We start from the raw sequence: 25713 nt of genomic DNA, 5'->3' as shown, positions 1-25713 counted from the left end.
GATCAAAGACCTTGTACACATTTCTGAAATAATGGCTCATATAGTGAGGTATAAATACCCATGAAGGGCTTACAAGTGTACCACAATCAAAGGGAAATCTTGGGACAGTGTCACACATCTGAGGAGTAGCAGCCACCCACGGGACATTCTTGGGTCAGCTTTAACACACAACAACCAAAGCTGCTCTGACACTGCCTCCACATTCTAACGCACGGCTCTGGTGGCATGGAAATATAATGATAAAAGTGCGAAAATGCCCACCGAGTGGAAGACACGCAGAACGCAGACATGAAAAGCATCTTAATTATATACAAACAATTTTTGCAAAAAGGAATTCAACGAAAAAGGAAGATGACCGTATGTTCCACTCATTTGATGTGTAACATGTGACCATGACAAAGTGTGAAGATCCCTTCAAGCAGCCAAAGGAAAGGGTTTGTTCTTCAGTTTGATGTGGTCCCTATAAGAACCAGATGAAAGCTGCACCAGACTTACTGTAATCTGGGCCAATGAAACCAAATGTCCTGAAAAAATTCTGAAAAGTGTACCACAGGATAAGGTTTTTGTTTTGTTTATTCAAATGCTTTTTTGGTCTGGATTCTATTTCTTTTTTCTCTGTTAGTGAACCCAACTTGAATAGTTATTCAGCTTCATACACTGAAGTTCTATTTTAAATAATGGAAATAACAAATCTTTTCAAATGTAAAAAAGTTGATACACGCACACATTGCATATTTCAGAAATAATTAAACATACCCATACTGAACTGGTACTTTTAGTTAATGAAAATTATTGTGATAGGGTTTCAAACACATTGATGATGATGATGATGATGATGGTGATGAAGATTATGATTTATGAGACAACACTGCCCTCTTGTGGTCGAAAAGCGCACAGCGCCTCACTACGTGGATTCAACAAAAAGACAAGACTACAGGAAATGCAAATAGGACCAAAAAAAATCATTCAGGCATTTTTTTTCTCTTTTTTCTAAATAAATTAAACCTTTGTTTTTCACTATCATCACTACATGATGGGAAAGAAGGTTACGCTATCTGTATTACCTGTGAGGTGAACTGGTATTGTCACACCCAAATGAAATCAAAAGCATACACTAGGCTTAAAAAGAAATAGTATGAATAAAGCACAAATAAGACACTTCGTACATATTTTTAGTTAACATTGTAAGTTGCCTTAAATGAGCACATCAGATAAATAAACGTTAATAGAAAGTAATTTTATGATTTTATGATTTTAAAAAAATACCTGATAAGTCATAAATGACCGGGACAGCCGGTGGTGTAGTGGTTAGGGCTGCTGCCTTTAAACCTGAAGGTTGCAGGTTTTAATGTCACCTCTTGCTGTACTACACATGAGCAAGGTACTTACTCTGAAATTATGCCAGTTAAACAAAAAAACCCCACTGTATAAATCGTTTTATATATTTACGTCACAGTTTTCTCCAGAGAAACTTACAATGTTGAGTAGCCTACCGACAATTATTCACCCAGCTCAATAACATCTTCAGTAAATTAATCGAAGAAATTGGTCATGCCCAAATTTCACAAAAAAATGTGAATTTCCCAACAAGAGAGAACGACGCCCTGGACCACATCTGCACGAACATCCCAGGAGCATTTATAGCAATCCCATCTCCACATGGAGGACCATCAGACCATATTTCCCTAACTCTGATTCCAGCTGACAGACCGCAGATCTGCTGAACAAAACGAGCTATCGGGACAGTACGAGTGTGGTCTGAGGAAGCTACCTCAATGCTGCAAGACTGCGTTGACAACACAGACTGGGATTTGTTTACAGAGGTAGCAGACCTTGAGGAATATGCTAGATCAGTTCTAGGATATATAAACTTTTGCACAGAAAAGGACAATAAAGCTGTTTCCTAACCAAAAGGTGCGGATAAACAGCACTGTGATGATGTTACTCGGGGAGTGAGATGCGGCTTTCAGGTCAGGTGACCAACAAGCACGGGGGAAACTCAAGAGGGGCATCGAGAAAGCAGACAAGTACAAACAGCTCATTCAGGATGAATTCGACAACAACAAACCCCGCGGCGTGTGGAACGGCATCAAGACGCTCACTGACCGCAAGATCACTAGTCTGCTGCCCAGGGATGATGCCAAACTGCCTGACGTTCTGAACCAGTTATTTACTCACTTCGACACTCAGAGCAGAGGGTCTGTTCCACTCATCAACCCACCTGCCAGAGAGTCGACACTGGTTCTATAGCACTACCAGGTGAGGACCACCCTGAGGAAAGTTAACGTAGGCAACGTAACAGGCCCAGGTGGAGTGTCCGGCCAGGTGCTGTAAGCATGTGCGATACTTACTAAAATATTCAACCTCTCATTACAACAAGCTGCTGTTCCAACATGCCTCCATCCTTCATCATCATTCCAGTGCCCAAGAAACCAAAATGCAAGGTGTCTGAATGACTATCGCCCAGGGACCTTAATATCCATAGTCATGAAGTGCTTTGAGAAACTCGTGCTTTCACACATCAGAACTATCATCCCACCTGATCTGGATAAGCACCAGTTTGCCTACCGGGCAAACCACTCCACAAAGGATGCCATCACAACAGCTCTCCACACCGCTCTGACACACTTACGAGGAACAAAATAGTTATGTGAGGATGCTATTTATGGACTTTAGCTCTGCATTTAACACTGTTATCCCTCACAAACTGGTCAGCAAACTGGAGAACCTGGGCCTAGGTTCTTCTCTGTGTTCATTGGTCATGGACTTCCTCACAAACTGACCACACGAAGTCAGAATTGGTAGCCACACCTCCTCCACCCTCATCCTAAACCCCACAGGGATGCGTGCTGAGCCCCGTGTTCTTCACACTCTGCACTCACGACTGCACCCCCCTCCACACCTCCAACTCCATAATTAAATTCGCAGACACCAGGATAGCTGGGCTAATTTCAGACAATGAGGAGGTGGCCTGCAGGCTTGAGGTGGAACATCTGGCTGAGTGGTTTAAGGACAGCAACCTGGTTGTCAACACCGCTAAGACAAAGGAGATGGTTCTAGGCTTCAGGAGAACAAAGGAGATAGACCACCTCACCCTCCACATACATGGAGAAGTAGTGGAAAGCGTGGAAAGCCTAAAGTTCCTTGGAGTCTATGTGTCAAAGCAGCTGACATGGACCTGCAACACCTCACACCTGGTCAAAAAGGCCCAACAAAGATTCTTCTTCTGCAGGAAGCTGAAACAGGGCCAGAAGTTCTCACAGAAACTTATGCTAAACTTTTACAGGACCGTCATTGAGATCATACTGACTAACTGCGCCGTTGTGTGGTTCAGCCGCCGAGCGAAAGGCTCTGCATCGCATGGTGAAGGCAGCCCAGCACATCGTTGGGGTGGAGCTCCCCAACTTGGACACTACCTATGCTAGGCGACTGAGGAAGAAGTCTGGCAGTATCATCAAAGAGTGTAGGACAAAACTCCCTCTTTTGAAACACTGTCCTCTCAGCTGAAGTATAAAGTAGAAAAAAACCTTCTTAATTACATTAAAAAATAACAGAAGCTACTGTTTTTTCTGAAGGGAAAGTCAGGTGTGTACAGAAGGTTGTTAGAAGCATCAGTTCTACTACAACTTCAGCCACCATGGAGATCATCAAGAACAATAAAGGAGGTCTTAAATTGTGTACAGGAGGCTACTCATACAATACGATGTTCTTTTAGTGATTATTCTAAATTTTAGCGTTACAAAACAGTGCGCTTGACATTTGTAATGCAAGTTTTAATGTGTGCTACAATACAATGCTTATAAGACCTTCCTTACTGCGGTCTCATTATATAACAAATGTGGTATTTTACAATTAAGGGGTGGTTTTGTGTGGACCCCATCATCATGAAGGACACCACACACCCCGGTCACTCCCCGTTTGACCCTGTCCAGTCTGGAAAATATTTCAGGACGATAAAATCCCGCACCAACAGACTGAGGAAGAGCTTCTTTCCCAGAGCTGTGGCCTCCATCACACCCTCCCTGTCCAGCCAGAGAGAACTGGTCACCTAACTCTAACCCAGGCGCCTCCATTGCTCCCCCCACATCCACTTCTCCCCTCAAATACTGCTAAGGTCTAAGGACTCCAGAAGTTTCGGTGTAATTCTGGTTCGTTCATTTGTTTGTTTGTTTAAGCGTTAGTTCTGCATTGGTCTTCTGAGGGTTTCCACACAAAATTTCATTGTATTGCATACAAAGACAATAAAGTATTAATTTTTGAAGTTGCAGTTAGACATGATCCCAATTCGTGGAGTTTCGCGCCACCTAGAGTTTAAAGTGAAACAGATTTTATCAACACCGTCGTCAAAAGTTTTTCTCGGTAAAAGCAGCTCGTTACGGTTTATGGTGCGGGCGCGTTTTTCTGTTTCTGTACGTGCTTTGGCACCATTATATGTTTACGTTAGAAAAGCAAACATACTCGATACTTGTACACTCGTTAAATTAAATTTATGTGTTCGACACCGCCTCCAAATTCTGACTTACAGCTGTGGTCGTACGGAAATGTACAGTAATGTCAAGTGCGAAAATGCCCCACCGTGTAGAAGACTGAATTTATGCAAATTATCCAATAGGAACGTATTGTAAAGGAAATTATTTTAAATTTTAAATTTAAACTTTCAGATTTTAGAACAATATAAAGGTAATGTTTGCTATTAATTTACAGGCTTTTGGTGAATTATATAAATGCATCGTAAAATGGCCCGCGCCGTGTGTTCCTAAGCTCGTGCTGTGTCCCTCAGCCGGGAACCATGCTGAGAATACACGTGTTTAACATTGGTATCTCTATAATTTATATTATAGATATGGGCATATGTGCGGAGCAGCGGACAATGCAAAGAGAGCACGTTTTCCACTCAGGCGTTAAGCGAAAAGAAAGAAGGCTGAGAATGAGACCTCGTGCTCACTCAGCACGTGGTGGCAGAGAGCGACGTGGTGTAAATACACGCTCAGGCTTCACTTAGGTACAGCCTATCTTATGTTTACGTGCATCGTAGAAAATTAGACAACAGAACAGTAAGTGTATTAACACGGCATTTGTTTGCCTTCAGCCATTTTGGGCAATAACTTCCACCGCCCGTATTTATCCCTTTATGAACTGTATGGCCGGGAGCTGCTACTCCTCGTATGCTGGAGGGTAAACTAAAATTGAAGTAAAACATGTACAATTACAGAATAAGTAGGAAGCCTCTAAAGTTTGTACAAAATTTTATAAGACATACAGCATTATATCAGTTCAGAGCTCAGAACTAGTTTGTTTCTTCACGCGCGCTCCCATGATGCCATTGCGTAGGGTTTATGCAAATATTCACAGCGCGATTGGACGTGATGGGTGTGTAGGAGGGGCGGAGCGAACGCCGAACGGAAGGGGGGCGGGTGGAAGAAGTAAGCCCTGCTCGCTCACAGCGCGCGGCAGTCTTTCTTTCTTGTGTCGACAGTGTAGTGTGGTGCGTAGGGTGGGCTGGGCCACGTGGACACCACTGATCCTTCTTTAAACCGTCTTTAATCCGACGTCGCTCTCGTTTCGACGACACATCGCGCTCTAACATGGTTAAACTGGCGAAGGTAAGAACCGACGCGACTGTTTTCGTCGACAAAAAAACGAGAACATCTTCGCTGCCCTCAGCAGCCTGTTAATGTGGCACAGGGGAAAACGTGTTAGCATGTAGCACTTAGCCTGTCGCAAGCGTGCTGCTTCGTCAGTCCGCGGATCGACACGCTTTTACACGAAACGTCCTAATGTGGGTTTCAATGTCGTTAACTGTATGTACTCGCTCTGCTGATCTGCTGTGGGGAAAAAAAACTGGAATCCTCCATCTCTGCTGCGTTTTCCCTCGACCTGTTTTATCCGCCATGTTTGGCCTCCTTCGTACCTCCTCGGGACTCTCCTCAAAATGGCCATGCATGCAGCCAGTCCGTGTTCGCAGCCGTTTCCTGTGTTTTTCTTCGCTCTGCTAAAATACTTTCCTTATATCAGGTAATACTATTTTTTTTAAATTGGATAAAAAAAGAAACAAAGTCCACTTTTCAGGACTCGCTGTTTTCTTAAGCGGCCATCAATCGATTACACACACAGTTAACAAACTAAGTTAACTTCCGCACTCGATAACTCCGTCAGGCTCGCTGGCCGAGTCGTACACCTTTCGCGACAAAATCTCTTAATCGTTAATGTGACCGACCGAACGTTCTGTAATTTAACCGTGAAAACAAGACATTGTGCGTGAAAATGTCCTCGAAAGAAAGGCCCGGTCAGGCGCGGTAGGCCCCGACGCGGCTCGCGCGCAGCACGTGGGGCCCGCGAGCGTGGGGGCAGCGACCCACGTGGTCTGAGCGGCTCGCACGTGTGCGGACAGCGTGTTACTTTAACATTGATGATTTGGCACCTTTGTGTTAAATCACCAACCTCCGAGTGATTTACTTTGAGCAACGAGTGCTGTCGGGCATATTTTAGAACATCTGATGGTCTATTGAGGGTGAGTTCCAGGGTAAGGTTACTGTTACAGTAGGAGAGGGATTTGAACCAGGAGCCTTCAGAATGCTGGGGACGATCCTGAGACACACCACGTGCTAAGATCGTGCCATGTGTGCCTTTTCATAAATAGTGGAGAAGAGATGTTAATTTTTTTTTTTAATGACACCTGACTTCTTGTGTTTTGGTGCACGCAGGCAGCGAAAAAGCAACAAGTTCCTAAAAAAAAGGCTCCACCACCTCCAAAAGAAGTGGAGGAAGAGGAGTCAAGTGAGGAGGAGGAGGAGGAGGACAGCGATGAGGAGGTATGTTCTTACGTGGAGGAATAAAGCATCCTTAATTGACTTTAAGATGATTATGGATTTTTTTTTTTTTTTTTTTTTTTTTAATAGAAGTGATTGAGATGTTAACATTTTTTTTTACAGGCACCACCAAAGGTAGTCTCCAAGAAGAATTCGGCTCCAGCTAAACCTGCTAAAGCAGCTAAAAATGGGAAAGTAGCAAAGAAGAAGGAAGAAAGCGAAGATGAAGATGATTCTGGTATGGAATGAAATGAATAGTACCAAATATGTTCAGTTCACATGTTTGCTTTGTGCTGGATTGCTCGGTAAATAAAAATAAACTAGTAGTAGTATTGCAATGAAAATGCAGATGATTTGGAATGCAGGTTTTGTTTGGTCTTGGAGTGCCACATGAACAGCACTTTGCTTTATTATTTAGTGTTGTCTGTTAGCTGTTTTAGCGCAACCTCTCTAGTGAATAACTTGAGGACTGTTTCTCAGAGGAGGAATCTGAAGAAGAGACCCCACCTCCTAAGAAAGGAAAATCTACCCCTGCAAAGACTGCACCGCTGCCCAAAAAAGCAACTCCTGTGAAGGCCGAAGAATCGGACGACGAAGATGATGATGATGACGACGACGATGATGAAGAGGAGGATGGTATGTTCATATGGTTGAGCAGTAACAATCAAGTGAGGTGATCATTTCTGTGGGGGCAACATTTAAAAATTGTAGTTTTAAACTGGTATTAATACATGTAGTAATTAGGCACAAAAATTTAAAATCTATGTACTAGTTTGGATGTGAAAAACAATATCGAAATTCATAAGTAATAGTGAATTTCAAATCTGAAAGGAAGGGGAAGCACATTAAATGTTAGCTGTCTTTAATTTGTTTTCTGACCTGTCATTAAAACGTGTCTTGCAGTTGGACAGCACTTTTTTTTACGAAGTTGGTGTTTTAGCATTTCTTGAATTGCTTGGTGGTCATTTGACACAGTAGTTTGTTTTCAATATATCCTTGTGAGTATTTTAGTTTTTCACTGTTTAGATTTCAGTGAGACCGTCAGCTTTTGCTTACGAGCGTTCTTTCCATCTAGAATCCGAGGAAGAAGTTCCTCTTCCGAAGAAGGCCGCTCCGACTAAGCCTGCTGCAAAGGGTGCCCCAGCAAAGGCAGCTCCAGCCAAGGAAGAGTCGGAGGATGAGGATGATGACGATGATGAGGACGACGACGAAGGTGACTTTTCCCGAAGGTCCTTGGTGTGAAATAAGCGTGGTCTTGTTCACAACTGGCTGCTTTATAGTTTGGTATTCACATTTGTGTAATTCACACATGATGATCGATTTGGGACTTAATTCTGAAAGTCTGATGTCACTTTTATAGATCTGATGTGTTTCAAGTGTCTTAACTTATCAGAGTAAATTTGAAGTATAAGACGAACTTAAGTGTCTGTGTTCCTGCAGAGTCTGAGGAAGAGATGGACACAGCACCTGCTCCTGCCGCCAAGGCAAAGAAAGCTGGCTTGGTGAAAGCCAAGGAGGAGTCAGAAGAAGACGATGATGACGATGAAGATGATGATGATGACGACGATGATGAGGAGGGAGAAGGGGAAGAAAGTAAGATTAATTTCTTCACATCCTTTGTGTTCACTTCTTTATTGGAAAACTGCAAAAATAAAATGTTTTCTTAGAACCTGTGGTAACTCCTGGGAAGAGGAAGGCTGAATCTAAGAAGGGTACTCCCCCAGCTAAAAAAGCCAAATCAGAGGGTGAAGGTATGTATGAAATTGAGAATCACAGTGATGCACTGGCTTTCAGATTCCTGTATACATAACCCATGTTTAAGGCACATTTGTTTTGTCAGTGTACCTGATTAATCATTTGGAACTGTTGGATTCTGCAGGCTTCTGTCTGTTTGTTGGAAATCTGAACCCAGGAAAGGACTTTGACGAACTCAAGGAGGCAATGTCAAAGTTCTTCGCCAAGAAGAACCTCGAAGTTCAGGATGTTAGACTTGGAATGTCAAAGTGAGTGTTAGAACTAAACGGACTGCCTTATATTCATCTAATCCTGCTATTACAGTAATTGTGGGGAAGTTTTGTATCATCGACTTACTGTTGGTCTAAGTTGTGAAGCATGCTGTGAAACTTATCCAGGCACACATTTACAGAGCCAAATGATTAATGTAATTGATGGGAGGAATGCAACAAGTCAGTAGGCTACACTGTTGCAAAGGTGTATCTCTGCATTTCAACGAGTCACGCGGAGTTGCTGTTCATTCCCAGGAAATTTGGTTATGTGGACTTTGCTTCCGAAGAGGACCTGCAGAAAGCACTTGAGCTCAATGGCAAGAAATTTATGGGTCAGGAGCTCAAACTGGACAAAGCCAGAAGCAAAGAGACTTCTTTGGAGGGCAAGAAAGGTATGTGTTCTGTCTCCCAAGTGTTGTACCAGTTAACAGCACGTAGAAGCCTAACGGGCTTCCTGGGTTTTCAGACGGGTGATTTTTTTTTATTATTATGTGTGTCTTGTGTGTGTCCACAGAGAGAGATGCACGCACCTTGTTTGTGAAGAACCTGTCATTCTCAGCAACACAGGATGATCTGAAAGAAGTCTTTCCAGAGGCTGTAGATATCAGAATACCGGTTGGAAATAATGGCTCCAGCAGAGGGTGAGAGAGTTAGACATTGGGTATTGTTAATGTTGCCTCACAATGCCTTTTCTGCATGTTAATATTAATACTAAATAATCGCTTTCTTTTGGCAGAATTGCATATATAGAGTTCAAAACGGAGGCAGCTGCTGAGAAGATGCTGGAAGAAGCTCAGGGAGCAGAAGTCCAGGGTCGCTGTATCATTGTTGACTTCACGGGCGAGAAGAGTCAGAAGGGAGGCAGGGCCCCAGGTACAAAGGGCTGCTTCAGTCTTTCAGAAGGAATGGTAGTTTTTCCACTGCTATTCCCTTTTTTTTTTTTTTTTTCTCACCTGTTTCTTTTTTTGGGTGCAGTGGAGGCACCACGGTTCCTTTTTTGGTTCTTAGAACTGTCTGGACTAGAGATGATGCAAATTTTGCTCTCTGATGCTTTGTGTGGATTTAAACGATAGTCAAGTACTGATCTAGTCTCCCTCCTGTTTTAACACATGGTCACCAGGAAGTATGGCCACGCTTCATTGCTCCCTGCTCTTTTTTTCAGCTGTGGCATCAGCGTCCAAGACTCTTGTGGTAAACAACCTGGCATACAGCGCAACAGAAGATACGCTCCAGAGCACGTTTGAGAAGGCCGTGTCCATCAGAATACCACAGAACAATGGAAGGCCGAAGGGGTGAGTGACGTGGTCCTTTCTTTGTTCGGCACATCTAGTACCAGAACTTACTGTTGCCCCGTTCGAGCCTGACTTGGGGAAATCCTTGTTTTCTCAACGCATTACAGGTTTGCGTTTGTGGAATTCGAGAGTGTCGATGATGCGAAGGAAGCCCTGGAGTCCTTGAATAACTCTGAGATTGAGGGCAGGGCAATTCGGCTGGAGTTCAGTCAGAACAGCGGTGGCAAATCAGAGGGCGGCAGAGGAAGCTCTGGTGAGTGTGTGTGCTTTACGTGCGTGGTATACATTTTCCTGACATATGGGGTAATTGCTGACGTTTTGCCTCCAGGTGTGACAAAGACGCTGTTTGTAAGAGGCCTCTCAGAGGACACTACAGACCAGACGCTGAGAGACGCCTTTGAAGGAGCTGTTGCAGCCAGAATTGTCACAGACAGGGACACGGGCTCATCTAAAGGGTATGGGGAGGGATCCGTTGTCCTGGGTGTTGGATTCACCTGACCTCGCTCTTCTCATGAGCTCCTCTCTGTCCACTCGGTGGCAGTGTATGGATTCGCACGGGAAGGAGATGAGACCACAGCGAGACCTTTCGGTTGCCTCCAGTCAGTGGATGGTGGCAGTATCTCTTGTGGAACACGTTTAAACCTGCATTTGACATTTTAGTGGTTTAAGAGTGTGGCTTTAGCCCTGCCTCTAGTATTTGTAAAGTGTGCTGTTGCATTGTTTCCTGCTGACTAACGTGCTCCAATCTGCTTTTCAGGTTTGGCTTTGTAGACTTTGACAGTGAGGAGGACTGCAAAGCTGCCAAAGAGTCCATGGAGGACTGCGAGATTGACGGCAACAAAGTGACCCTGGACTACGCCAAGCCAAAGGGCGACAGCGGCCACCGCGGTGGCGGCAGAGGCGGATTCGGTGGCCGTGGGGGAGGTAGAGGCGGTCGAGGAGGTTTTGGCAGAGGTGGGGGGCGTGGTGGAAACCGTGGAGGTGGCCGCGGAGGATTTGGAGGTAAGGCTGCGTTCTTGTAGTGCAGTGACTTTTTTTTTTGTTAGTTTGTTCTTGCTTTGTTGAATGATCATCGCTTTGTCTGCATGTCCTGCTTCTTTTCTGTTACAGGTGGCAGAGGTGGTGGATTTGGAGCGAAACCCCAGGGGAAGAAAATAAAATTTGACGATTAGATGTTATTTTTAAACAGACTCTGTTTCAATCACCTGAATTCTCCATGCGCCGACAGAGCCTTTTGGACATTCCAGGAAGAGTTACGAGTCTAATGGGCGCTTTAGCCTCTCCCTTTCGTGCTTTCACCCCTATAGCTGAAGAGAACTGTGAATTTTGATATGTTCAACTGTGCCCATGATCTTCATGAGGATTTTTTTTTCTTCCCAAAGGAGTAAAATAAAATGTTAACAACTTACATCGTGAACATACTGTTGGATACATGGCTTCACCTGCGACAACTTGTAATATTTCATTTTACCTTTTGTAAAAAAAAGTGTTTGTTTCCTTTTTAAGTTTGCTGTAAATTCATAAGTTTTATAAGTGTGCGAAGCATGTTGTAATGGGAGGAATATTAAATAGGCCCAATGGTCTTGGGTGTTTAGTCGGGTTGTCTGTCTGCTGTCATGTTTTGGGGAGGGCGGAGTCGCTGCTCTGCTAGCGCATTGAGGAAGAAGGGGTACAGTGTGCCCATACCGCCAGTGTGTCATCGTGGGAGCGGTGGCGCTGAGCTCACCCGTCTCGCTGCACGTCGGCAGCTTTCGCAGGAAGTCGGCTAAGAATTCTGTTAAATCTCCTGAAATGTAAAATGCCGAGGGCATTCATTGTTTAATCTTATTTTAGGATGGAAGTGTCTCACATGTATTAATCGAATAAAACTAACGAGATTTTCTACAAGTGTTCATTTATTCATTTAGCTGACATCACAAAGCAAGTTCATCACACCAATTTACCTATTTACACAGGTGGCTGGTTTTTTTGGTGTCACCGTAAGAGACGTGCTTCAGGTTGCAACAGTGGCAGCCAGTACTCATGCCCTGGTGTTTTGCTCGCAAGTGGAGCGGTAGCCGCTGTGCCACCTGCTGCTCGTTCTACAAGTGCTCAATAAGCTTTACGTAAGAGAATGAATGGCTTACCTTTTACTAACGTGTAGTGCCTCGTAATACTTTCACCCACCTGTGATTAAGGGCACAACTTATGAGGGATGGGTGGCCAAGAAAGTAATACTTAATTGGAATACAAGTATTAGAGGGAATGTGCCCCCACACCCATTTTATATGTAATAAATGTTCTGGGTTATAAAACAAAAAGAATTAACTCGGATACGTACTGCTCTTGCGGAAGTTGTAGAAGTTTCGGAAACTTCGCATCGTGAGTGGAATAGTATTAGTTTCACTGCCCACCGCTTTTGGCCACTCCAGCTTATAGTGATCTATTTTAATGTTCAAATAACATTTATTATCAGTTTTTCCAAAGCATATGACAATGTTAAGCTGCATACAATGATTTACTACAGCTGGGTAAATTTTACTGGGGCAATTTAGGGTGAGTACTTAAGGGCACTACAGGAGGAAGTGGGATTCAAATGTGTGACTTTTAGGTCTGGAGGCAGCGTCAATAACCACTACGCCACCTGTAGGCCCAACTTAGAATCACAGCAGCCAGAAGATGTTTACTGGAGCACTTAGAGGCACCTTGATCGATCGCATTAGAGCAGCACCAGGCACCATACTTTTAAACGAAATTATGCTTTCCAAATGCTTCACGCGCTTGACGCACAACGAATGACAAAACCAAACAGCAACAAATTAGATACAAATGTTTTTTCCCCTCATTTGCTTTGACAATTATCAAAAAAAATCTCAGAACATTATAGAAAAAATTGCAGGCACGCTCCGTACTTCTCCGAAGCATCACATGCTTAACTCCATAACTTTTGGAAAGTCCCAAGTCCTCCGCTCAGCAGTAAATGCAAAAACATGGCAATAAATTTGCTTAGATAAACAGAACGAAGGGTTTTTATCCGCAAGCAGCCCATCGCAGCTGTTTCTAACCTCGCCTCGCAGGTGTCGATCACATCCTGCGAAACACCCCAACTGGTCGGTGCGGTGAAGGAGCTTCGGGTTGGAACGAGAGCGAGGAACTCCAGAGCGACCTCCGCCTGTCGAAGGTCTGCTGGGATAGGAGACGGGAGAAGGTAGCGGAAAAAGGTGTTTTTTTTTTTTTTCCCCTTAACTCCTCTGAAAAATATAGTGCAAGACGTAGTTTTGGTAAGAACATCTCACCTGGCAGCGATCAGAGGCCTGATGGTGTACTCTGGTGAAGAAACACAGTACGTGCTGAGTGAATACTTCATAGTCATTCTACTAGTATGTTTAGCCAGCATTGTATTATTATTATTATTATTATTATTATTATTATTATTATATGAGACAGCTGGCAGCATAGTGGTTAGCCCTACTGCCTTTGAACCTACACGGCGCAGGTTTGATTCCCACCTCCGGCTACAGTACCCTTGGCCAAAGCGCTTACCCTGAACAGCTCCAGTAAAAATTACCTGGCTCTATAAATGAATCAATAATTGTAAGTATCCTACCTAACACTGTAAATTGCTTTAAAGAAAAGTGTCAGATAAATGTAAATAATTTCAATTCGCAGACCTAAAGTATTAGATGTATAGAGGTGATCAGAACACTTTCTTACCCAAGTTAATTTGTGTCATGTCTGTAGCATTGCCCATCACGCAAGAACTCTTCCCCCTCCCTGGAAGTGCTGATTATGGAAACAATGTAGTAATTTGAAAGAACTGAGAAATTTGCTGTGATGCAAATGCCAAACTAAGAGAGTTCAGTTTTACTGCTTCCTTGCAATAGTTGTTTTGGAGCGGAGGCAACATTTTGGCTTTTGACCACCTTTTGCCCCGATATGCGCCCCTCCGCCGCCAGGTGGCGCCCTAACAAACCAGTAGCCCAACAGAAACGCTTTCTTTTCATCTATTAATAATTTCAGTAATATGAATGCTACTGTTTCTGTTGGTTCATTTCTTGGAGATCAGCTGAGCTCATGCTGGTGAGTTATGCCCCCCTTTGTTAAAAATGCAGCGAACAGGGTAAAGGTATGGCAGGTATTATGTGATGATGTGCAGAGGTGATAATGGGCAGCACGGCGCTACAGCGAGTAGCTCTGCTGTCTCACGGCGCCTGGGTGGTGCGAGAGGGCGTGGGTTTGATCCCTGCTCAGTCTATGTGGAGTTTGCATGTTCTCCCCGTGTCTGTGTGGGTTTCCACTGGGTGCTCTGGTTTCCTCCCACACTCCAAAGACATGCTGTTCTGGTTCACCCATAGTGTGTGAGTGACAGAGAGAGTGTGTTCCACTGATGTATGGATGATTGACCCAGTGCTGTACTAATTATGGCTTTATATTTTATTAAGTGTGTTTCACATAAGTGTGTCTGTGCCGAATTGAAGGCTGTCGGGAACCGTTCTTTAACCTGAGGTTTGTGCTAAAACGGACCTGTCGCTGTTGCCGGGGGCCCCTCCCGTCCCCTCCCGGCCCCACAGGAATCCTAGCCATTCTGTCAGGTGGGCAGCACGCTCCGAAGTGCCGGTGTCGTTTGCTGGGGCGGTTTTGCCGGCGATGCCCTTGAGGGTCAGGGCTGTTGAAAGGGGGCGGACGGGTGCTGAAGGGGCTCTCAGTGTGGCCGCTGACACATCGCAACACATCACATCCCACTTGCTGGTCACATGGTGACACCGCAGCTCTCGCCGCTCATCAAGACCTGGACCGTTGGCCTGTTCGTACATGGATTTGCTCCTCGCGCATCTTCGATCTGGTGGACAATTAGTGTGTGAACTTCAGTGCGTGCCGAATGTATTCTAAACTATATATATTGTAAAGTAGGTCAGTCTATAGGGGGGTGCGGTGGTGCAGCGGGTTTGACTGGGTCCTGCTCTCCGGTGGGTCCGGGGTTCGAGTCCCGCTTGGGGTGCCTCGCGATGGACTGGCGTCCCGTCCTGGGTGTGTCCCCTCCGCCCTGTGTTGCCAGGTTAGGCTCCGGCTCCCCGCGACCCTGCCTGTGACAAGCGGTTTCGGATGATGTGTGTGTAAATCTAAAGTCTTGTATGGTATATGAAGTGTATGACTGTGTTTTAAATAGGGAACTGACACAGTGAGAGCATTACTGCGGTACAGTGTGTAGGGCTGGTGCCTCACAGCTCCTCAACTGCGGGTTTGAATGTGGCTCAGTCTGCGTGCAGTTTGCATGTTCTCTCCGTGTTCACATGGCCTTCCCTTCCACAGTCTAAACACGCGTGTTCCAGGTTAACTGGTGACTCTGATTGGCTGCGTGTGCGTGTGTGAGAGAGAGAGAGAGAGAGAGAGAGAGAGAGAGAGAGAGAGAGAGAGAGAACTGTCAGACTAATTTCAGTTTCTGAAGAACGAATGACTAAGGTATAATCTTAAATGGGATATGTTTGGCGAAAAAAAACACACCATATACAGTCTATAAATCACTGCACACGTTTATTTGAAAGACCCGTTGAGCTCACACACACACACACACACATTGCGTGAAATGTTCAGCCTGAAGGAGACGGAAGGTGAAAATACTACAGATAACATTTACTGAACGTGTTGCCAAAATGTAACGAAGCCCTCGGCTCAGATGGCCTTTTTCATGAGTGCGAGTCAAAAGTTTGAGTACACTTGCTAGAATCTCCTCTGAGGCATCTGGATCACAAGAGAGCTTTGATTTCACTCTTCAGTCCAGTTTGTCGCACGCAGGCGTTACTCAGGTGTGCTCCCGCTTCTTGCTGACCTTTCCCGGCATTTCTGATACCGAGCATCCACCTACACTGCGTAACATTACACATACCGCGTGTGCGTCTATATGTGTGCATTACGACTCTAGGATCTCCTGTCATCCGAACAACACCATGAAATATGTAATTTCTACGTTTCCCCGAGTACACAGTTGTAGTCATTTTGCCGGAAGATGTCGAAAGCAGACAGAGGACCCCAGGCCCGGGATGGTAACGTGCTGGCTTTGTGTGTTTGAGGATGCCGGGCTGCATTCCCCGACAGCAGGACAAAGAGAGAGCGGTTCGAGGTCAACCGTGAAAAGCAGCCCCGAGTGGCGTCCCGCTGCCCGCGCCAGAATCAAACAGTCCGCCAATTGCCGACAGCAAACCACAAACTTCAAGGTTCCCCTCTAGCGAACTCGCACGCGGTCACGATGTGTGTCAACACCGAGCCCCCAGCTCGGCTTGGAACACAGCTCCTCCTTACAGTTCCGTGCGACCCCGTGCGCCGCCTTCACGTTTCGACTTCAAAATTCTACCCCATCCGAGCGAGGGGTCATTTCCAGCACATGTCTCAAGCTGATCATGTACGTTTTACCTTATTTGAACTTAAATTTGCAGCAATATGAGATGAAGAGTGTCCAGCAATACCAGATGGATAAACTATTTCTTTTCTCTTTTTTTAATAGTTAATAAAAATACAGCACTATTAATGTAATAGTATCCATGCTGTATTAATTGTTCTTATTTACATTTTATTGTTATTGCTTGGATTGGGGCAGGAGCAAATCTAGTGGCTAGGGCTGCTGTCATGTAGGGTGAAGGTTACTAGTTTAAAGCCCACTCCTGCTGTCTTACTGTTGAACCCTTGGTCAAGATACACACTCGAAATAGGTGACTATATTTTGCCGTTCCCTGGCTAGTAAATATAACAAATAATCCCTAGCAATCAGAAGCAATGCTGTGGTTATGGTCACATTTACTGTCTGAATTATAAAACTATAAATAACTTGGGGGGGGGAACATTTTCAAAATCATGTTGTTAGGTATGACATGATCTTATAGACATTGAAAAAAAAAAATCTTAAGTTGTTTAAAACTAAAGCATAACACAAAAGATAATTTAAATGGTTTTTATTTACAAAAATTAAATTACTTCATACGTAAATTATGTACTCTAACAGTCTTGGCTGGCCCACACAATATGTGTTTCAGTTCTAAAATTTTTCATTTACAATCATTCTACACACTATACATAGAACATTCTCCCATTTTTGTCAGACTAACATCTCTTCTCCATGTACCAGCAGTTATTTTCTGTTCACAGTTAATGTTTAATTTTTTTTTTTTTAATATGTAAACCCTTTTTCTTGTGCAACTCATGATTATTATTTCACACCATTTTCAGTCTATTGTTAAACAACTTCATATACTATAGTATCTGTATACTTAAATATACAGATGTTTCCTAATGCATTGGAACAGCATTTAAGTTACAGTGTGTTCTCTGCAGGAAGCCCAGAGCAGCTTTAAGCTTCAACGATGAGCTCTCACCCCGTATCGGCATGTCCTTCAATGATGTGTTTCGCAGCTTTAAAAAAATTGAATTTAATTACAGCATGATTTATGGGTAAATGGGATAATTAAACAAAACAATGTATTTAAAGTGAGAAAAACACCCTTGTCAACACCTATGAGGTAGAAAAGCTGTGCGTGGGCTGTGATACTACTGTATCACCATCAAGGGCTTTTGGAAGTTCATTCTTGGTCCAAAGTGATACTGTCCTGCAGCACAGCAAGTGCAGGTGTGTGGGGAACTTCAATGTATTATTAGTTAAAATAAACGTAACACTCAATGGTCAGTGAGTATTCGGCATCAGCGGAATCGTTCGTTAGGTCACTTGTGAGCCTCGTTAGTACTCGATCCATGATCCTCCCCCCCACCGCCCAAAAAAACATGATAGACAAAAATAAAAAATAAAAAGCACTTTTAAAACCGTTCCAGTCCTCTCCAAGAAAAGGAGTACACGTCCGAGTCCGCTCAAAGCTCCCGTTTACGCACCCCTCGCTCCGCTGGCCTCGTAGTGCTCTCCATGCAGCTGCTTGTCCTTGAGCTATAAGAACTGCGCTTTCTGTGAGCAGACAAGGTCACTGTTGACCAGATCCCACATGGCGATAAGATCTGGCGGGAGCAGTTTATGAACCACTATCATGCTTTTAAAGAAGCAGGGCTCTTTATTCAGTTTGCTGGCCTTATTCTTCACAAGGCCAAAAGTCTTGAAGGCATTATGCTTTATTGGCGTGACCTGGAGCACCTCAAGGCACATGCCCAGGAAGACGTCGTCAATGGGGTACAGGTCCAAGGTTTCGCAGGCGCCATATAGCTTCCTAGCCAGAGGGCCAGCCATCAGGAAACCGCCCCCACCTGCGTAGGGTGGGTAGTGTGTCTTATTGTACAGTGCCTGTGGGATGTAATATTTGTTCTCTTTCTTTCTTATGGGCCTGGCCTTGAAGATCACGTCTCCGACAAAGAGGCTGTCGCCCTGCGTGCTGCTCAGAAACTCCAAGACGTTCTGCACGCTCACAAAAACGTCGTCGTCACCCTTAAATATGTAGCGCACCTTAGAGCAGTACGTTGAGAACCACTTGAGGAAGTGTGTCTCTTTGAGGGTGAGGTTGAAGAAGCTATCCATAAAGTCCCACTGCAGGATATCTCCATAGATGTAGTCTTCGTATTCCAGCAGCTTCTGGTGGTTGGCTTTCTCCGCCTCGTTGGAAGATACCCCAAGGAGGAAAAGGGTCTTGACCTTCTTCCCGCCGATCTCCTGCTCCTTCCCCCACGTCTTCCGAATCACTTCCCTCCGATCGTGCTGGGTTATGATGGACTTAATCACAATTAGGAGGTAGATCTCTCCATCGCACTTCTCCGGATGGTTAATGATGATAGGAAAATACCTGCAGTGCCTGTAGAGCAGGAACTGCTTGAAGTTGCTCTCCAGGCCTGCAAACCACTCGCTGGAGGTGAAGTTGTTGTTCGCGGTGCAGTTGGAGATGGTGACGTCCCACACGCTTGGTCCGCTGTACTCCGTCACACTGAGCTCTTCGGTGGTCGCCTGTGGGCTGTGCCTCCTGACCTTCCAGAACCTCTCGGGTCCCCCGTAGAGACCTTTCCTCTGAGAGAGTCTTTCGGCTGCGGCCCCCTGCCGGCTGTACTTGTTCAGATGAAGCTGCGCTCCGCTGCCCACATTGCCCCTGTGGACTACAGTGAGGGTCACCACAGTCAGGAGGAACATCAGGCACACTCTTTTGTAGAGCCTCCATCTGTCCCTGACGGACATCCTAGAGACAAGCGAGAATCAGTTAATCGGTTCGGTTACTTCATAAGAATAGGAATAAAGGAATAAATTTATGATTTAAAAAGCAACACTGTTAAATTTCAGGAAGAAAAACTACACTTTTTTTTGGGTTAATTTACAAAGTTACTTCATTCACGTAATATTATGTCACACTAATACACGACATTACTCTGTGCTTACGTATCATGAAAATTGGAATAAAGACCTAACGCCTAAATTATCATGAAAACCTTGAAATAAATGCCTAACCACATTTTCTACTGTAGTTTTGTGCATATTGAGGATGTAACTGAGCTCAGGCTGCTGCATAAGGGCACATAATGTGGAACCTGAAAGCTGCACCATGTCACAGTGGCCCTCAACAAGTACTTTAATGGGTAAAAGTGCAGTACAGCTGTATAAAGGAGTAAAATGGTAAGGCGTACAAGGGTCAGCCAAGCAGAACCTCATGCTAAGCCATACATTAACTTAAAAGATGTAAACTGAAATCTGTTCAATGTCAATATGAAACATACTAACACAGATACAGCTATAGTTTATTGAAATGCATGTGCTTGAGGATTACTTAAATATGTAAAAGAAAAAATGTGAAAAAGAATACAAAAGAGTGATACAGAAGAACACAGTTATTCTGCGTGATTCTGACTGCTGACACGAATACACTTACGTTTACCTTTTACATTCACACTTAAACAGTAATATCTCTTTGGAGGTAAACACGAAAAGGCAGAAATCCTGTGCAGATTTCACAAATTCCGAGTTTCATTTTAACACGACAGATTTCATTAAAATTATTCCGTGATCATTTGCAGCTGGATTTGGCGCAAAGAACTGATCCTTTTAAATCAGTTTCCATCTTCAATCCCATATTAAAAAAAAGAAAACTTTCATATCTATGCACCTAAAGTGGCTTAACATAACTCTTCCTATTTTACCCCTTTCTTAAAATATTAAAGCATGATTGTATGACCTCCTCCCTGCCCTCAGTGTGTTAATCATAAAGTAAACATGGAAAAATGATATTGACAGTGTACATATATGCCTTAGAGTGAGAAAGTATATACAGTATATCTCATTAATATTTAAGTATATTTTAAGTACTTTTTCCATCTCCATCCATCAGTTTGGCCACTTCAGTGTCCAATAAACTGGGAGTTCAGCTGAGTGATTCCTGAACTTTTTTTTAAATTCTAAGCATGCTTTTTGTTTATTCTTAGTTATTTACTCCTTTATACAGGAGGGTAATTTTTACTGTACCAGTTCAGTGCAAGTACCTTGATCAAGGCTGTAACTATGACGGGACAGTCTTTAACACACTAGTTCCTAAAGATTTACAGTATTTTTTTTTTTTTAAACACACTGAAAGTGGTGAAATGCATCTATTTGAACAGATATATTATTATATACATGCACACGGCTGTACGATACCTAATCCCCCCCCCCGGGTTCACTTTTAATAATTACGAATCTTTCTTATGTTAAAGTGAATATATTTACTGGCTCATCTAGTTCACACAAGATTTTATTCGGAATGAATGTTTAACACATACATGACATGTGATGTGCGCGCGGAACTTAGTTCCGCGCGGACATCCCATGATCATGTATGTATTAAGTTGCTTTTTTAGGGAATCTAAACGAGACTTTGAGTGAGAATTTCCACATGATTACCATTTCACTTTTTTTTTTCTGTTTAATTATGTTGTATAATCACGTATATAAAGCATTACGTGATTTATCATGTGTAATTATTCACATGATGATGAAGTAAGTAAAAACGGAGCAGCAGGCAGCGCAGTTGGCTCCAGGAAGTCATGATGATTATTAACAATCCATTTTTTCTACGATCCTCCTGTAATGAAGTATTTTGCGAGTCAACAGACTATTCAAAGCGGGTTTTTTAACAGTTAACGATGATGATTAAAAAAAAAAATCTTACCTTAAACGGACAGACACAGGCGGTCGGTTGACTTGATGTAACGAGTCCAGTTACTTGGTTTTAAAAAAAGAAGAGCTTCGACTGTTCAGTTTACACTAGAGTGTAGGGTGTTGAATTTAGAGTGTAGAGTGTTGCGCGCTGGCAAAACGCTGATTTACACTCCGGTCGGTGACGTGATGGCAAAAGCTTCCCGCCTCTTCGCGTCTCCCCGTCTCGCGCCGCTCTGCGCGTTCGAAAATCCATTGCCTGCGTTTTAAAGAGCTGCCGCGTGACGCGCTGGACACGCAACGAGCACGCGACCCTGTGCTCGCGCTCGCGCCCCTACGGGCGCTGTGGTCGTCCTAGTGGTGCTTCGTGTTCTGTGCTCGTGTTTTACCATGAATAAAGGTGCTATACCCAGTCAGCACACGTAAACTGGCACTGCACGAAGATCATACTTGTACTCTGATCTAGCAGAACCTTAAAAAGTTGTAAAAAAAAAAAAAAAAAGCATGAACGCATCCTGTTAAAATGAGTGTTTGTGGCTTCAGGTTTTGCTGAGTCAGTGCTAATAATACGACCGCGCGTGCTCAAGTGAATTTAACGCTACGTTTTGACCCCAGCGCCGTAAAAAGTCAGCCTAACAGTGATGATAAACAAAAATTGAGTTGTTTTTTACTTGACTTGTGATACTAGAGTGGTGGTTGTGAATGTTTGGGATTGGGACTCATCTGTGTTGTTGGAATTTCTTTTTTCGCGGTTTTCCTGTGAGCAAAATCCAGTTTAGTGACTCGGTGTAGTACAATAGGACAGAGCACGTCGAATATGTAAACGCAGAGTGAAAATGTGTCTCTGCATCAACTGAGGTTCTGAGCCCAGCTTTGCCAACATTCACTAGTATTTTAGTTCCTGCTGCAAGAAATCAGTAGCTACTGAGGGTAGTAACCTGGTTTATTACCTACTCCCAACTGAGTGGGGGGGGGCATAAAAAAAAACCTGAGCGTCTTCCGTCTTTCATTTATGAGATGTTTGTCATCCACTTCCCGAATACAGTATGAAATAACATGACCTTGAAAGTTGAGCCAACAGGTTTCATATGGGCTCGTACAAGGAAAACATCCTTTCTTGTTAAAATGTAACGTACGATGAATATTTTCAACAGATTAGAGTTAAATATCAATGTAATCAAAAATGTCTGTTTACGGTCTGATGTTTGGCTGATGATTTCTTCAGCTGAGCCTAGGCTCTGCGCGCGACTCCGCAGCAGCGCGGAAAAACAGGAATGACGTCATTGCTAATCTCCGCACGTTCCAAAATTCCCTCTTCCTTTTCCCCCCGTCTCTCCATCCATTTCCTGCAGAGCGCCATCCGAGCCTTCCTTTCCATGTGCTTCCTCTTGTATTCAGCACCGTTTTCCTGAGTTTCCCCTCGGATTTGCGGCGGAGCGCTAAGGCGCTTTGCCACGTCGCAGGTGCCGCGCCGCACTGTGCCAAACGCCACTGTCCCGGCGCTGAAAACGCTGGCGTGGCCTTCCCGCAGACCCGAGCAAATGTACCGAAGTCAAACCAACTGCTCTCTTGCATCCTGTGCATTCTCCACATAATGGCCCTCCCATTAACCTTCAGTTTTTTCTACCACCTGTGGTCTTTGCTCTTAAGCCACCCTTCCAGAAGCATGTCTCCCAAGGGCCTGCCCTCATCTTCCTCGAGAATGAGGAAGTTAAAAATCGTGACCTTGTTCTAAGCGTTTATTTGTGCGAACAGCGGCAGCTGCTGGGGGCCAAGTGACGTTTCAGCACGTGGGGCCACATATGTAATGGGTGTCGAGATGTTCTTGATCGTCTCTTCAGCAGTTTATATCACACGGTCGGCTTGGGAATGCCTTTGGATCCCCCCGGAGGAGCTGGAGGCCGAGGCTGGGGAAAGGGAGGTTTGGGCCGTGCAGGACATGGGTTGAATACTGCTGGCATGTAATTTGGAGTTCCCTTAAGTGCTTCCTTCGCAATAGTCACTGCAGGAAGTCATTATATATAGGTAATATTCTATGCATTGACAGCTGTTGTTCTTTAATGGCAAGAGCCACTTACACAACCCCCCCGCTGTCTGGTTTCCGATGAAAACGGTTACTGAAAGCGGTTAATCGCACACCGGCCTACGCAAGTGAGGAACTATCATGCGCACATAGATCAATATTGCTAATAGCTTATGGCTGCATTTGTTGAACATGGGACATTTATTAACAGATGCCCTTCAGGTGCTTTTAGTATGAACTTTATACAGTCCCGGAGAAGTCTTGGCAGAAAATCAGACTGAAGATTGAAGAACTCTGTGGCCATTTAGAGCTGCAGTAATATGACTGTTGCAGTTTCATCGAATTGGCAGCACTAATACCTAAGCGATCTTATTGGATGAATATGCTTGCAGAAAAAGGCTGCAGATGCTAAAATATGTAAGCACACACACACCATCTGAAACTGCTTGTCCCATGCAGGGTCGCGGGGAGCCGGAGTCTAACCCGGCAACACAGGGCGGAAGGCCGGAGGTGGAGGGGACGCACCCAGGACGGGACGTCAGTCCATCGGAAGGCTCCCCAAGTGGGACTCGAACCCCAGACCCACCAGAGAGCAGGACCCAGTCCAACCCACTGCGCGACCAAACTCCCTGCCAAGTATAATAATTTAAATTTGTTCATACATAAGAGGAGCGGGATCTGCTACTGAACACATAGTCTAGGCATAGTTGGAGGAGTAAAGCAGGATAAAACTTGCTGACTCTTGCATTGGCAACATTTACCGGTAAGGTACACCACTGCGTCCAGATAAGCGTAGCTGACTGAGTGTCAGTGATCCTCATGACATTGAGGAGAGACACTGGACCGTTCTTCTCTTCACCCATCTGTCACACTGGAGGGACGGAGCATAGCCAAGTACATCTTGTACACCAAAATGAAACTGCCTTCTAAGGGAAATCCACTGCACATTCTTAATTATTATAACAATTAAAAAATAAAAATCTTTATAATGCTAAGTTATAGCCCTTGTCTAAAGTCCCCTACAATGATTTATTCGTTAATCCAGTTGAGCCTTCTTGCTGTATCAATTCAGACCAGGTACATTGCGCATGGGTAATACCACAGGAAAATGGGCTTTGACCTGAAGACCTTCAGGTTATAATTATGTTTTATTCTTAGAATCCACAGCTAGAGTTCCCTCTGTAAATATACATAAGGCCAAAATGTGTGATTTTCTTCCTCTAGAAAAATGACCATTTGATCTGTACGATAAGTTGCTGTGACCCAGTGTTCTGTTATTAACCAATAAAAAAAAACACACATACACATTTTCTGAACCGCTCGTCCCGTATGGGGTCGCAGGGAACTGGAGCCTACCCGGTAACACAGGGCGTATGGCCAGAAGGGGAGGGGACACACCCAGGACGGGACGCCAGTATGCCGCAAGGCACCCCAAGCGGGACTCGAACCCCAGACCCACCGGAGAGCAGGACCCGGTCCAACCCACTGCACCACCGTGCCCCCCACTAAAAAAAAAAAAAACATATAATTGAAAATATGTTTTGATGGAAGTTACTAATCTCTGCTGATTCACATTTACAAATCTCAATGTGTGCACCGGTCCGTCGATATTCTGCCAGCACTTCGCAAACAGCCAAGCGATGATAGTAAGGAAGTAGCCCTGGACGGGAGGGTCGGATGTGCTGGATTTGTGTTACCGAAGGGAAACACAGCTCTGTGTTGTGTGAAAACAAAAAGGCGGCTCTGGGAGGACAGAACGGTGTGTGGAAGGGCAGAGAGACACACCACCTGCTGACAGCAAGCCTCACATAACATCTTGAGCGCTGCTTTCAGCTACAGGACAGATTAAATTAACGATAACAATAACGATCATCTAATTAATTTTCATGATCATAATTAATATACCTGTTTAATGAAATGTCTTATTAGTCAGGTCAATAATGCAAATTAAATTGTAGTTGAATGGAATGCTACTCCTGGAATGACATCTCAGTATGTTTAGGTATTTAGCAATACTTTTTTCCATTTTCCCGCATATTGGGTCATTAATTGGATGCCGTTGCAGTGGGAATTTTAGTTTGGATGTACACGTGTCTGACCTCCACCTTTCTTTTTGGATCCTGTTTGTACTGTTATGGTGTCAGTATATACTGTATCCTGTATGTCATGCTGAGTTTGTGCAGCGGGACTCCTAGCTGTGTCCACCTGGTCCGTGTCATCAGGCCTCTGAAAGCCTCATGTCCCATATCAGCACATCCCTATCAGCGACCAGGGCCACCTTCCTCTTATTGCTGTGGTCCATTTCCTTAGTAGGGTAATAGTACCGCAAAGCAGGTACACTACATTGTGTATGTGTGTGCATATATATAATTTGTGTTTATGTCTGTGTGTATATAATATGCGGGCAGTAGGATCGTACTATATAGTCTCAATTGTCTGACCTTCCGTACTGTGGAGTCCCACATTTTGTCTTTTTCACACTGCACGTTTCCTTTTGATTGACAACTTATCC

The 25713-nt window shown here is 44.2% G+C and overlaps 2 protein-coding genes and 1 non-coding gene across 3 annotated transcripts; 2 read left to right on the top strand and 1 right to left on the bottom strand.

Annotated features, from left to right (window-relative positions):
- The first annotated feature begins 5429 nt into the window (after positions 1 to 5429).
- Positions 5430 to 11706, top strand: ncl (nucleolin). The gene is made up of 16 exons (XM_018756868.2): positions 5430 to 5603; positions 6705 to 6812; positions 6933 to 7047; positions 7290 to 7445; positions 7885 to 8022; positions 8250 to 8402; positions 8477 to 8560; positions 8689 to 8812; positions 9071 to 9207; positions 9330 to 9456; positions 9552 to 9688; positions 9978 to 10107; positions 10215 to 10360; positions 10436 to 10562; positions 10865 to 11109; positions 11218 to 11706. Exons 1-16 carry the CDS (start codon positions 5586 to 5588, stop codon positions 11277 to 11279), a joined length of 2007 nt encoding a protein of 668 aa, XP_018612384.2. The 5' UTR covers positions 5430 to 5585; the 3' UTR covers positions 11280 to 11706.
- On the top strand, positions 8112 to 8180 carry LOC114911107 (small nucleolar RNA SNORD82). Its single transcript, XR_003797887.1, has one exon. It is a non-coding gene; the product is annotated as a small nucleolar RNA SNORD82 (small nucleolar RNA).
- Positions 11707 to 17290: 5584 nt separating the features above from the next.
- Positions 17291 to 21437, bottom strand: b3gnt7 (UDP-GlcNAc:betaGal beta-1,3-N-acetylglucosaminyltransferase 7). Its single transcript, XM_018756946.2, has 2 exons — positions 21192 to 21437; positions 17291 to 19235 (listed from the first exon to the last, which is right to left on the bottom strand). The coding sequence occupies exon 2, from the start codon at positions 19232 to 19234 to the stop codon at positions 18011 to 18013; it is 1224 nt and encodes a 407-aa protein (XP_018612462.1). The 5' UTR covers position 19235; positions 21192 to 21437; the 3' UTR covers positions 17291 to 18010.
- Between the last annotated feature and the right edge of the window lie 4276 nt (positions 21438 to 25713).

This window comes from Scleropages formosus, chromosome 8 (genome assembly GCF_900964775.1).
Source record: "Scleropages formosus chromosome 8, fSclFor1.1, whole genome shotgun sequence".
NCBI classification, from domain to species: domain Eukaryota; kingdom Metazoa; phylum Chordata; class Actinopteri; order Osteoglossiformes; family Osteoglossidae; genus Scleropages; species Scleropages formosus.
Note: the sequence above shows the minus strand (reverse complement) of the source record. Positions and strands in the feature narration are given on the sequence as shown.

Excerpts from the sequence above, each read along its gene's own strand:
- ncl (XM_018756868.2), top strand. Across the intron at positions 8,023-8,249 it reads TGATGAGGACGACGACGAAG|AGTCTGAGGAAGAGATGGAC; the intron begins GTGACTTTTCCC and ends GTGTTCCTGCAG. Across the intron at positions 9,689-9,977 it reads GAAGGGAGGCAGGGCCCCAG|CTGTGGCATCAGCGTCCAAG; the intron begins GTACAAAGGGCT and ends TCTTTTTTTCAG.
- b3gnt7 (XM_018756946.2), bottom strand. The coding sequence starts at position 19,234 with ATGTCCGTCAGGGACAGATGGAGGCTCTACAAAAGAGTGTGCCTGATG.